Genomic DNA, 14,586 nt, shown 5'->3' on the forward strand with positions numbered 1-14,586 from the left:
TCATCTTTGAGAATGAAGGACAAACAACAACATTATTAACTAGTGGACTACTAGAGTAGTTTCCTAACTGGTCTTCCTAACTTTATTCTCTCTCCGGGCCAAACTATCCTGCATACTGTTATCATTAGAATATTTATAAAGCATTTTTAAAAGAACCCTGTCACCAGGCCACCTTATCAAGTAACGTGCAAATTCCTTCGCCTGGCATTCAAGGCCCTCCATCTAGCTACCTTCTACCTTTCCAACTTTACCTCCTATTCCTCCCCTACATAAAGTCCTAAACTCCCTGTTCCTCCAACATCCACTGGGCTTCTATGTTTCCGTGCCTGTGCTCACACCATTCCTTTTGTCTAGAAGTCCTCCCAATATCTGCTGATCAAAATCCTGCCTATTCCTCAAGACTCAGCTCGGGGATCATCTCTTCTATGATGCCTTCTCTGATCATAATGCCTTCTATACGATTCTTTCTTTCCTCTATACTTTAACTTGTAGCACTTATATGGTATTTATCACTGCAGTGTATTGTGATTTGAGAAGGTGTTTTATATTTAAGACTGTAAGCTATCCTCTAATGAACTTGGCACAGTACTTTGTGTATAGTTGATTCTCAATACATATCTACTGAATAAATGAAATATATAATGACCTGTACTAGGATAACTAAGATTAACATGTTATTATTAGCATATTTTTCAGCAGGGAAAAATTCTTGCTGTTATATGTCTTAAGGTGGTTATTCTTTTTTTTACACATTCTAAAAACAAACTAATTCTGAAGGCTTTTTCAAAAATTAAATTTACTCACCTTTGACAATTATGCATTTTTCCTCTAAAGTCTGTGTCCAAATGGTTAAAAAAAAAGTATGAATGAGATCTTATGTTATATTAGGTTAAGGTCTTAAGTTATGGTTTTAATGGAAAATTTTAAACTTAAAAGTGCTTTTTAAATCAAAGCCCTCAACTCTTGGGTATGAACAACCTAAATGGTGGATTTAGAGATAAAATATAATTTTTATTTCTAAAGAGTCAAGGCTTTTAAGAAGCCTATCTAAAAATGACAACCCTACTTCTATACTGAAAGACCATAATGGTTAATGATAATATATACTTTTGAAAATAGTAGACAAAACTGTACTTGGCAGTTTATCTCCTACAAATTTTTAGTGTTTCCTATTTTGTTTTTAAACAAATGGTTTGCTGGGGGATAGATGACTTTTGGAGGTTTAACAAAGAGCACAAATTGAATGGGTCAGAGTTTCTGGCATCATAATAAATATTTCTAATATAGACTTTATTTTTAGTTATTATAGTAAGAATAATTTGACATGCTTCTAGAACATTAAAATCAACTGAGGAATAAGTTGACTTTTGAGAATTCAGAGGGCCTGATGCATATTGTGATGGTAAAAATGACAGTCCCATTGTCCTGTTACATTAACATGGATAATATTGGCAGAATGCTAATTTCTAGCAATTTCTAAGCAAATGGGATAAATTATAAAAGTTATTTGACGCTGAGAAATGCCAATATGCCGCTCCAGATGGCTGAGTTACATTCCTGAGAATGTGAATGCTTCTACTCACCACAAGTAAGTACAAAAAGACCCTCAAAATGCACCAGCAGACCTCAGTAACACATCAAAAGAATCCATTTCTAAACCTTTTAAAAATTCTAAATCTTTTAAAAATTCACCTCTAAACCTTTTAAAAATGCAGTATACCTACAAACCTATTGTAAACCTAATTGCAAAGAAAAAAAAATATTCAAGTGTTCTTATCTGATTTGGAATCTGTTATTATTATTTTAACAAATATACCACCTCGAATTCTTCTATTAACTATATATCCCCTTTTAAACACTTTAATATTTTATGCTGTGGCAGTATATGCTGTTGTATTCCCAAACTTAAACTAGTTCCAAGCATCCAAAAAGGATGGCTCATTGGAGAGGAAATCTGAAAGCTAGAGTCCCAACTTTTAAAAACAAAATGGTTCACATAGCTCCCCTTCTTCCTTCCTTCATTTCTGTGTCCTGCTAGGAGCTCTCCAGACTTTCCCTCCACAGTTTCCCAGCAGCCTTCTCACTCTGGAAGCTGCCTTCTCCACCACCTTTCTCACCCTAGAAAGCAACCTCCACCCATGTGGCCTCTTCCTCTCTTTGTTTCTTCCTAGAAGGTCCGCCAGGCTAGCTGGGATCCATCCACTCCTGGCTTCCTTTCTCTGCCATGCCCTAACACCTCTCATCCTTGCCTTCTGCACCCTGCTTTTCAACTTCCTTTGGTCTGTCGTCATCCCCTCTTAAAGTGTAAGCCCCTCAAGGGCAGGGACTGCCTTTCTTCTTGCTTCTAGTTGTTGTTTTAATGGGTGTCTGACTCTTCCGTGACATCATTTGGGGTTTTCTTGGCAAAGATATTGGAGTGGTTTGCTATTTCCTTCTCCGGCTCATGTTACAGATGAGGAAACTGAGGCAAACAGAGTTACAGTGACTTGACCAGGGTCACACAGCTAGTAAGTGTCTGAGGCAGGATTTGAATTCAGGAAGATGAGTCTTCTTGATTCCAGATCCTGTGCTCTATGCACTGCAGCATCTAGCTGCACTAACACCTGGTTATGAGTAAACACTTAGAAAATGCTTAACTTGACTTCTCTCCATTCCTACTGGCTACTTCACCCCCATATTCTTTCCACAGTAGGCACAAAATCGCCAGTGCTGCACATGGAAAGCCTGAGGTCACAGTGGTCTTCCTAGAACAGCTCTAAGACCAAGCCGACCAAGAAATACGGCTACACAAAGAGTTCTAGATGCAGGGTTTGGAGAGTTGCCATGGCCCAAGCAGTACACCTAATCCGTGATTTTCAGACTTCATTTAAATCTATAGTCTAGCTTTCTGGCGGCTACGTGGAGCGCCAGGGCTGGAGGGAGAAAGAGTTCAAATTCAGCCTCAGATACTTACTAGCTGTGTGACCCTGGACAAGTCACTTAGCCCTGTTTGCCTCGGTTTCCTGACCTGCAAAATGAGCTAGAGAAGGAAATGGCAAACCATTTTAGTACCTCTGCCAAGAAAACCCCAAATGGCACCACCACAAAGAGTCAGATGTGACTGAAACAAACCTGAACAAAAACACCACACTCTAGTCATCAACAACCGTTTATGTTTCTTTGGGGAAAAAAAAATGTTCCCTTACATATTGATCTGTGGATGTTACTGACAGCTTTGATAGAAAGCATTTTACATAGCTTATACTACTGGCTACTGAGTAAAGTTCAAACTCCTCCGAATGGCATTCGGGGTTCTTCCATACCAGGAAAGTAGGGTGGCAGAGGATTCTGAAGAACTCTGATGTACCAAGTGGAGATGGCAATGCAGGCAGTGGCCAGAGTGCTCTGCTTGGAATCAGAAAGACCTGAGTTCAAATTCAGCCTCACAGACTAACTAGGTACATGACCTTGGGCAAGTCACTTAATTTAAGGTTGCAATTAAGAGTGACAATGTAAACAATGCTAGCAACAATATCACATTTACACGGTGTTTTGAGGTATGCAAAGCGTCTTCCCCTCAACAACCATGAAAGGTGGAGAGTATAAATATTATTATCCCTGTTTTATAGAAGAGGAAACTGAAAAGTCAGAAGTTAAATGACTTGGGGCAGCCAGGCGGCTCAGTGAGTAGAGAGCTGGCCCTGGAGTCAGGAGGATCTGAGTTCGAATGGGGCCTCAGACACTTGACACTTACTAGCTGTGTGACCTTGGGCAAGTCACTTGACCCTAATTGCCTCACCTGCTCCCTCCAAAAAATAAATAAATTAAAAAAAAATAAATGAAAAAAAAAAAAAAAGAAGTTGTCTAGGATCATGTAGTTAGGTAAGGGTCAAAGCCAAGATTTGAACCCAGGGCTCCCAACTCTAGGTTTAGTGCTCTTTCCATTACACCAACAGGCTAAAGGCTTTTAAGAGAAATAGCAAGCATACTAACATATCCAACTTGTGCTGATGTGGAACTGCGCTAGTATGGAACCCCCAAACTTCCTAAACTGCATTAATTTCTTTTAACTTAGGCTTGGGAAGCCAGGGGGCACAGTAGATAATGTGCTGGGCCTGAAATCAGGAAGACCCATCTTCTTGAGTTCAAATCTAGCCTCAGATACTTACCAGCTGATGTGACGCTGGGCAAGTCACTTACCCATTTGCCTCAGTTTCCTTCTCTGTAAAATGAGCTGAAGAAGGAAATGGAAAACCACTCTAGTATTTTTGCTGAGACAGCTCCAAATAGGGTCACAAAGAGTCAGACACTGCTGGAAAATGACTCACCAACCCCAACTAAGGACTTTAAATTACTTCTCTCTTCAGCACTATACACCTCACATTTTAAATGCAACAGTCAAGAGGACCCAGAAGTGACAGGCCCTCCATGTGTGAATTGTCAACAACCTCTGGCTAGGACCCTTTGCAGCCAGTATCATTTCATACACTTGTGTGAATAGCTGTAATTAGACACAAAGCCAGAATTTTTTTTATAAATAGAGCTGGCTAAACCCAATAGCCCTACAACTGTATCTGGAAGGAACACAAACATGTTTTCTAAGAGGCTTTTGCTGAAATCTGCTTTTGAAAAGGAATTTGCAGTTGGCCCCAGCTCCTTCTCAAAAGCCTTTAATACAGTGAGAAATGTTTCAATAGATATCTGATTGTACATTTTCAGGATTTCTAGTAGGAGACAACACCAAGGTACTGAATTATGAAGTAGAATTCCTATAGCTTCATCAGGGTAGAAAAATCTTACCTCTAGTCCTAGCCTTATTAATTTTGTGGTGGTAGTAGAAACAGGGCATGTTAGGTACCAAATAACTGTTTGATATTTGCTAAATGTGAAATTAAAAGAATGAGGGAGAAGAGCAATGAAGCTGGTGGGAAGGAGCTGGCCAGCAGGGAGTGGGAAGAGGTTATTTGGGACTGGTTGGCAGAAGGGAGCAAGCTGGTCCACAGTAACAGGAGGAGGGATGGCTGGGGAGGGCAGTGGGTAGGAGTTTGGGGAATTGAGGTAGCAGGAGGAAGCCAGGGAGTGAAAATAATGAACAATGGTAAATGCAGAGAAAAAGCCAAATGGAAATCTTTACAGTGTCTGGAAGAGCTATCATCTTATGATGATAAATATTTAAATCCTGTAAATTTCTTTTAAAAAAAAATGGGTATGTATGTATGCGGCAGGGGGAGAGTAGTGAACAGACCTGTAGTTTTTTCTGGAAAAAGATACACATAAGCCACCCTATTTGTATGACATAGGGGTATATTCCCTCAACAGTCTAATCTTTATTCCATTTTTATTATTCTATTTTTTAATGCTAAATGTTATCCATACCATCTTCCTCAAGTTTCTGGGAGGAAAAAAGCACAACAGATTTCCATTTTCTCTTCTTTCTTTTCAATTCCCAGAAGGAACCCTTCACAAAAATCTCTGAGGTCAGTCCGGGCTCAGTATAGACAATCATTACAAGTTGTGCTGATTTTTCATATATGAGGCAGTATGGTAGATAGTATAAGAAACACTGGATGGGAAATCTTAAGAGTATTTAATTTGAATACCAGAGAGTGGCTTTGTGACCTTGAGGAAGTCACAAACTTGCTATGCCTCAGTTTCCACCTCTGGAAAAACAGGGATAACAATACTTGTAATACCTGACAGGTTTGTTGCAAGGGAAGTACTCTCTAAACCTTAAAACTACAGAAATTTAAGGTTTTATATAGCACTTAGTAGGGTCACAGATTTAGAGTTGAAAAAGATCTCAAAGGCCATAGAGTCCAATGTCCTTTTTTACAGATAAAGAAGCTGAGTCCTAAGGAAATTAGACAATTTGCCTAGGAAGTCAATGTTAGAGGCAGAATTTGAACCCAGAGTCTCTGACTATAAAGCCAGTGCTGCTGTTTTTTCACTGTACTCTGACATCTCATTGTGTTAGTCCCCTTTGGAATATCACCTGCTGCCTTTTCCTACTCCAACCCCACGCCTTAAGACAGAACGAGGTCAAACTATCAGAGTTGTATCTGGCCAATGGGGATGAGTATGAATGAGTTTGCAGGGTTGCCCTTGTTCTTAAAAATAAGGTCATTAAAAATAAGCCATCTTCATTGTGATCAAGCTTGGCCCTGGAGAAGAGCCAAGAATACACCTAACACTCTCTGCTTTGTAGAGTGGCGAGCTATGGATGTGGAATATTGAATATATTGTCAGACACGACTGATGTGTTTATTTGAACTGCTTTTTTTCTTCCCTTCTATTTCTCTTTTGTTAATCCCTTATAAGGGAGGGCTTGAGGGGTGGGAAAAGCTCTATCCAGAAATGGAGATATTGTAAAAAACAAAAGATATCAATAAAAATAATATTTTAAAACCTATCTCAGGAAGCTGAGATACTGAGGGGTAGAAGTAAGCCTTACTAACATCCTCTCTAGCTGGAGATTCTAACAGGCAGCACCAAATCATTTCTATGAGCGAAGTCTATTTAGATCAAATGACAATCTTTTATAACTGGCATGTTGGCATGTCTTTTTATCCCTGTGCTGTCCGAGCAAACATTTACTCACAAAAGGTACAATTTCAAAGATCTATTAAGAAATCTGCATGCCAGGTTTGCGCAGCAGGAAGAGCAATGAGCTGGGAGTCAGGACATCTGGACGCTAGCCTAACAGCTAGTATTCATTTGCTGTGTGACCTTTGGCAAACCAATGCCCCCTCCGTTTCTTCATTCGCCAAAGGAGGATGTCACTTAGACCAGGGGATCTCGAAACTCTAACTTCAAGTTCCTATGAAATGAATTTGGGGACACTGGCTAGCTATTGATAGCCATTAAATACAACACTGCTATTACGGTTTTCAGTCCATTCTGTCCCCTATCCCCTGAGAATGCTCTCTTCCTTTCACAAATGTGCTGCCGCCTATTGATATCGTTCCTTTGAGATCTACAGCTCAAATTCTACCTCCTCTGGCACAAAACTCATAATAGATTAGAATGCTGGGTTTGGTGTCAGAAGCCATGGGTTTGAATCCTGCTTCACACATTACTAGCTCTGCGTTCACAGGGAAGTCACTTCTCAGAGCTTCAGGTTCCTTATTTTTACCTCGACGGACGTTGAGAAGGAAATGTTTTAGGAGCCTCAGAGTTCTATAAAAACCCAAGTTAGAGAGGCAGCATGGTGTTGTGAATAGATGGAAGGGCTTGGATTCGGAAAGATCTGGGTTCTAGTCCTGTCTCTGACATATCTGGACCATGTCAGCCAGGAGGAAACCATAACCCCAGGATACCCTATAAGTTTCCATTCCAAGGAGTTTCCATTCCATTCCTGGAGCTCTCCTTCAATGAAATCACATCTGGACATCTCCTCCCCCACAAAAAAAAGAAAAGAAAACCCCAAACTTTCAATTCTCTTAAGCTCTTAATTTATTCTATTTGTTTTCATAATTATGTGCCACATTCCAACTCCCCCTCCCCCCAATAAAGCTAAGCTGTCTTATCTTTGTATCTGCTTCTGGTGCTCAGGAGAATATTTTGCACATAGTAAATGTTTAACAAATAGTTGCCAAATGCAGATATGGGTTGCAGTTGATGCTGAAGGTCTCAGGGCACCTCTTAGATGAGGAAAATGTACACCCAACTGTGTAGAATGCCCCCCCCCACTAGCGTACAAAGGGTTTGCCTTAATTTTTCCTTCAAGTTTCTTCTATCGATTAACCTCTACCAACCTACACCTCTTCCTAGAGTCAAAGGACCTGGGTTCCAATCCTTCCTCTATGACCTTGGGCCACCCACTTGCCTTTCTGGGGCTACAGATGGAGTTAGTTTTAAAATATAATGTTATTTATGTTGTATTGTATTTTAATTATCTTGTTAAAATTTCCTGATTACATTTTCTTCTGGTTCAGGCCACTCTCATGTTTGACGCCTTTGTTTGGAGTATATTTTCCTAGTAACTACTTGACCACTTTCTGAGATATTTATCAATTTGATCTCATCTGTGCTTACTACGGTATCTTGCTTTTAATAATTGCCAAAGTGAATGGATCTGAACTGAGAGGATCATTATATGCAGTCTTCCAGCATTAGCAGATCAAGCTATGTTAATTTAAAATCATGCTTATCAATTTACTTTGGATTTCGGGCCTGTTTTTGAATGTGAGTATCACTGTTCCTCCTCTCTCCAAAGGGGGAAAAACTGAATAGAAAAAGAGAAGGAAGGGACAAGAAAATTAAATTAATTCAAGACATCACAGCACGATTCATGAAAGTAGCACAGGAAACTCAGTGCCATAAAATGTTAGGGTAACATTCCCACTCTTGTCTGTTTCTTACTGGATTTTCACAAACATCTATTAGGACCAGGGGGTGGAAGTTAACACGGAGGCAAATTTCACTCAATATAAGCCATATCTCTCTGCTATAGGAGTTGTCCCAAAGTGGTACGATTAATGTATGTGAGCACCCCATTCACTAGATGTGTTCAAACAGAGCCTCTGATCACTGATCACAGATCAAGAAAGAAGGGATTTCAGATTAAAAAGAGGGGATTGAATTGTGTTCTGGATGATAATTGGGCTATATATGCTCCAAAGTTCCTTCCAACTGGAGAAATCTGTGATCTGGCTGAGGTTACTCCCCACTTGGTAACTTCACCATCTTGCCTGCCCACTGATGAAGGAGGCCATTTGTACAGATGGCGTTCATTCCCGAGGAATTGTGACAATTTGGTGGTGGGTGAGGTGACTCCTCTGTAGGATGCTTTGGAAAAGCATTTGAGGATGAAAGACACTATTTGAAGAGGAGAACACTATTCTTTTGAGAATCATACAGAACTGGAGAAATGGGTCAAAACCAGAAATAAACTCGGGGCTAATTTCAATCCCCCAGAGGCACTGGAGTTGGGTCTCCCATTGTTAGCCAGTCACCTTCATCTGCCACATAAGCTTTTATTTCTTTTGGTTGTTGGGTCTTCTGAACAAAATAATTTTGTCTTTGCGATAGAAATGTAATTGCTGAAAGAACGAAATACAGCCAAGAAAATGTTTTTCTTGGAACAACAGGGAATGAAAGAAAATTAGAAGTCAGCTCACTATGGAAAGACTTTCTTAATAAGATGTTTTTGCTAGAGCTAAGAATTTTCCCAGTAGAATACTTAGTATGTCAATAGTCAAACGAGCTTTAAAACATCTTAGCAAAAAACCAAACTTCATTGTGGCCTAACACCTAACTTCTGTTCTACTTCTAGGTTCCAGTTGGATTTCTGAATTCAGCTAAATGTAGTTAGGGAAAACTAATGAGGTAAGTCACACACTATTAATGAGATGCTTAGCTCAAGAGCCTACAGTTGTAAGGACGAGGCTGGACAATTTGGCAAGTGGTATCTTACCATTTTTAAGTCTCTGTGCCATATCTGGGTCTGTTCCAGAGTTTCCCAGGCTCCTTGAGGGTCTACCCGGGCAAGGGACGACTCTAGGTTATCTATTTCTTGACTCAATACAAGAGCAGAATCTTTGGTTTTACTAAAGTTTTAGACATATACCTGGAGCCTGGAGCTTATATAACTAGGACCATACTTTATCCCAGTTTTCTTAACCACAAACCAACTTTATCCCGTGTGTGTGTGTTTTTCTATTGGATTATCTAGTAAAAACATACTGGGGTTGGAGGAGGGTACAGGTTGTGAGGAGACATTTATTATTTTTGTTGCTGAAAAGACACCTTACTCCAAATAACAAAACCTCATTATGCTAAAACAGAACTAAGATACAACCTTAAAAAGGTTTCGGGTGGCAGCTTGATGGCTCAGTGGATAAGAGTCCTAGGCCTGGAATCAGGAAGACTTGAGTTCAAATCTGGCTTGACACTGGGCAAGTCACTTAATCTCTGCTTGCCTTAATCCACTGGAGAAGTGAATGGCAAACCCTTCCAGTATCTTTGCCTAGAAAACTCCATAGATAGTACGGTCCCCGGGGTCACAAAGAATGGGACATGACTCAACAATGTAAGTTTTGGGGGGCAGAGAATCTTCCATATTTGGGATGGGATTAGGATATAACTTCCATTACAGAAAAATTCCATTACATTAATTCTGAATTATCTTGTTCTTTTTTTTTAAATAGGAAAAAACCAAAACAAAACAACTTACTAGCAAGTAGCAATTTGCTACTTAGAATATGAATAGATTATCTGACATTTTTAATATTAATTTAAAAAGCCAATAAATTCCTCCCATTATAGAACTAAATACCTCATCCTATATATTTTAGATAGACAGATGGACAGATAGATCAATTAACTGGATCATCTCCCTATCTCATCCCAACTGCGAGAGCAGCAGACAGAACCACCTCCACTCCTGAGCTGCAAGGAAGCTTGACCTTGTTCTTCTTCTGATTTGGGTTGGCTTCCTCCCCTCCCTGCTAAGGCAGGCTGGTAGCCCCTTGTTTCCAGGGATTCACTATATTGATGCCAAATAGAGCAGATGCCTAACTGGCTTTAGTCTTTTTGCTGTTCATTTTTTTCAGCTGCATCTGACTCTCCATGACCCCATCTGGGGTTTTCTTGGTAAAGATGCTCAAGTGGTTTGCCATTTCCTTCTCCAGCTCATTTTACAAATGAAGAAACTGAGGCAAACAGGGTTAAGTGACTTGCTCATGGTCACGTGGCTAATAAGTTTCTGAGGCCAAAGTTAAACTCAGGTCTTCCCAACTCCAGGTCTGGTGCTCTATCCACCGTGCCACCTAGCTGCCCCAGGCTTTAGCCCTGCTGTAGCTCAGAATCCCAGAACTCAAGCAATCCTACCAGCCTCAGCCTACCACAGTAGCAGTCTACACTACCACACCTATGCTCATCCCTTATATTTTAACCACGGACAAGAAAAGATGGGAAATCATTATCAATGTCAAACTTAAAACCAAAAGTACAAGCACCAAGCAATCTGCACCAGTAGCTTAGGCCTTTAATCTGGAGCCTTTTCACTCTCTACCTTCACTTGGGCTCTGTCAGGAATAAAATATATTATGATCACAAGAGAAAAACATCACAAGCTGGATCACAGGCAGGCACAGGGCTTTCTGTCTGGCTATGGTGTAAGAATGGACGGTGGGGATGTTGGTGTGGTTTTTCACAAACTCAAACCCCAAAATGGTCAGAGGGCAATAAGAGCTTCATTTAAAAGCAAACAAAAAACCTGAGCAGCTATTCTCATAATGAAGTCAGCTTTGCATGATGTAAGTCAGAGGTAACCATTCTATCACTAGTGTTAAGAGATCAGAAAAATACACAGGTTTGAGGCTCTTCCCAGTATGGCAAGGGAGAAATACTGTATGTACATCAGGATGTATGAAGAAATGACAAGACAGAGCATAAAAATAAATCTATGGTATATACAGAGCAAGGTACTTCATACATTCATTAGAAACAATGGGAGCACAAAGGACAGAATTCATGATGATGGAAAGAAATACTGAGAATGAGTGCAACTGGTTTGTGAAAAATGCCTAATCTTCTAGGCACTGAGTTCAGTAAGCACAGGTTGTTGTTTATCCTACCAAAGAAACTCCGATAGTGCTTCAGATGGTGCACCATGCGATAAAGACAATTTATAAGACCCTTCAGGTGAAGATCTGTCTACTTGAAGCAGCTGATAAAACCAACTTCCACACAAGGAGGATCGGCATCTGACTCAATGATAAAGCTGTGTTGCTGGAGACAAGGAGATGCGTTGCCATGGTGAGGAAATTATTTTAGGCCATTGGAGTCTGATCCTGTGTCTCTGCAGGGCTTGGATGTGGCAGGGCAGACTTACAGCCTCCCTAAATACCCCAGGGAAGGTACAAAAAGGATGGCTTTACTCTTTAGAAGTCTAATGCACAAACAATAGGGAAAATTCACATCTTCTGTTGCACAAATACTCATCTAGCTTTCCCACTAGCAACTTAGGAGTCAGAATTCATATTTCCAATATGCTAATTTTAAAAAACAAAGCAGCCGTTGCTAGGGAAAACAAAAAAGAAAGGGAAAAACTACCACTACCACACTGCTAACAGCCACATTCTAAAAATCTAAAGACAGTAAGCTCAAACTGCAAAATCTCCACTGCTGGTCAGGATCAATGAGTTGGAAAAAAGGTCTAAGTTATCCTTTCAAGGTCATATTATATCTGCAGGGTGCACAGTTGTAAAATGTTTAGTTCAGTAAAACAAAGAAAACTCCTCTCTAGCGGGTGATCTGATCAATTTAAGACCCACTCTATATATTTATGATAATTTTTCCCACTCCAAAGAAGCAAACTCTGACCCCCATCACTGGAATCCTTTTCCTGCTATTTTTAATGAGTTCTGAATTTTAGTCCTTTGTCTTTCAAAGTTCTGCTACCAGGAATATAAGCCTCTCTCATTTATGAAGATGTTATTGCCTGCTCTGAATAATTTTAGGGGTTCACATAACACTGAATTTACCATGTATTAGATGCTTTCCACAGAGAAAATTTATATAGCAACAGAACACTGCGATACTCTAATTTGGTCACTTCTCTTTGAAGTTAGACCAATGGGTTAATCTTAAGTCAGTCCTGCTCATGTTAAAGGCTTTTCATTAGCCCCCTTCTTCCAATTATTTTTTCCAAGTGAGAAAAAACACCTTTTTCTTTCTTTTCTTTTTCTTTTTTGGGCTACACATCTCCAGGTTTCATGTATCATCTGGCAACTGACATGTACTCATTATCAAATTATTGTAATGGCTTCAGGGGTATATACATACATACATACACACACTATGTGTGTGTGTGTGTGTGTGTGTGTGTGTATGTGTATATACATATAACAGGACTTAAAAAATCCATTTTTTTAGTTCATACCTCTTTTTCAACAATTTTTGAGATTCCAGCAATGCAAATTGCAAGTAAAAGTGAAGCCAAGCAATTCTGTCCAAACAAGGACACTATCTAAATATACCCTTCATAAGTCATCCATAAACCATATATCATATGATCTTATAACCCAAATCACCAAAAAATGAAATCAATTTCTAGAGAATTCAATTTCTCTCCTCTTAGTGGTGTGATTCAAAAACAGAAAGATCTTAAATATAATAACACATCTTAGCTTTTCCTTACTGTTAATTCTCTGCTCAGTGAGCTTGCCTTCTTTATACTGATCTCAATGCTACCGCCGTCCTGCTTCAGTTCTACTGGGGAATCGTCTACTCTGGCCACACCTTCAAACCTCTGAGATCTAGTTAACGAGGGGGAAAATGTTGCTGTTGGACACTCTCTTTCTTTCTCTTCTTCTACGCCATTAAAAGTTTCTCCATTCACGCTGACTTTTTCATCTACCTGTAAATAGGAAAACAGACAAAAAAATTAGATGACCTAATAACAACCAAAGAATATGGCAAATGTAAAACACTAGAATGATGATAAACCCACAGAACTGTATAATCTAAGAGTTTGAAGGGACCTTAGAACACATCTAGTCCAACTCATACCCAGACAGAAAATCCTCATGACAACAAAGCTGACAGTCACCTAGCCTTTGCTTGAAGGCTTCTGGGGAAGAGAAAAGCACTCTTTCTCAAGGCAGCAAATTCCATGGAAGAGTTGCTCTGGTCATTAGGAATTCTTCCAAAGCCTAAATAGACCTTTCTGTAAGATCTAACCACTGGAACTTCTAATTGCTTTTAATTCTGACCATTAGGACCAAGTAGAACAAGACTATTTATTCCTTTGTTCATTCTTAACTGAGTCTAAGATGACATGATCATAAGGCCCTCTACCACCCTGGCTGTCCTCCTCTGGATCTTCTCCAATTTGTCCTAAAATGTAGCACTCAGAACTGAGCAGACAGTCCAGATCTAACTTGAGTAGGGTAGACAACGGTGGGTCTATAACCTGCCTATTCCTGGGCTTGTTCAGTTTTAACCAACTCTTCGTGACCCCATTATGGGGTTTTCTTGGCAAAGATACTGGAGTGATTTGCCATTTCCTTCTTCAATTCATCTTACAGATGAGGAAACTGAGGCAAACATGAGTTAAATGACTCCCAGGGTCACACAGTTAGTATGTGTCTGAGGCCAGATTTGAACACAGGAAGATAAGTCTTACTGATTCCAAACCCAGTGCTCTATCCTTTGGGGCCACCTTGCTACCTCTTTTCTTAATGCTGCCCAAGAGTATTTGCTCCTCACACTCATACTGAGCTTGAAGCCCTCTAACCCACTCCCCCTCTCCCAGATCTTTTTAGAAGAAATATGTCTAGTCACAGGTTTCAATCTTATGCTTGTGAAATTGAACTTGAGTGTAAGATTTTAATATTTATTCCTACTGAATGTGATCTTTTTCAGATTTGGCCCAGAGATCTAGCCCAGAGGCTTCCAAACTTTCTCAGTTTATGGTACCTTTAGTGCCTCAGTAATTTCTGCCCAGATCCTCTAGGTCAAAAGAAATATCTAATAGTTATGTTTATTAAGTGAGGTCAAGTCCTAATATTTCCATTTACTAAATAATTAGGTCAAACATTTAATATCCCGCAGCACCCTGGAATCCCCAAGAGTTTGCTTGGCAATGCAGTTTGGGAACCA

At 39.8% G+C, this 14,586-nt stretch overlaps 1 protein-coding gene across 2 annotated transcripts in view; it reads right to left on the reverse strand.

Annotated features, from left to right (window-relative positions):
- The window catches only part of LIMCH1 (LIM and calponin homology domains 1), a 366,296-nt gene that overhangs the window by 38,898 nt on the left and 312,812 nt on the right, over positions 1–14,586 (reverse strand). For both annotated transcript variants that reach the window (XM_036762932.1, XM_036762933.1), the window contains one exon: positions 13,124–13,342. In XM_036762932.1, the coding sequence (XP_036618827.1) occupies positions 13,124–13,342 (219 nt within the window). The remainder of the gene's footprint in view (positions 1–13,123; positions 13,343–14,586) is intronic.

This window comes from Trichosurus vulpecula, chromosome 6, assembly GCF_011100635.1.
Source record: "Trichosurus vulpecula isolate mTriVul1 chromosome 6, mTriVul1.pri, whole genome shotgun sequence".
NCBI lineage: Eukaryota > Metazoa > Chordata > Mammalia > Diprotodontia > Phalangeridae > Trichosurus > Trichosurus vulpecula.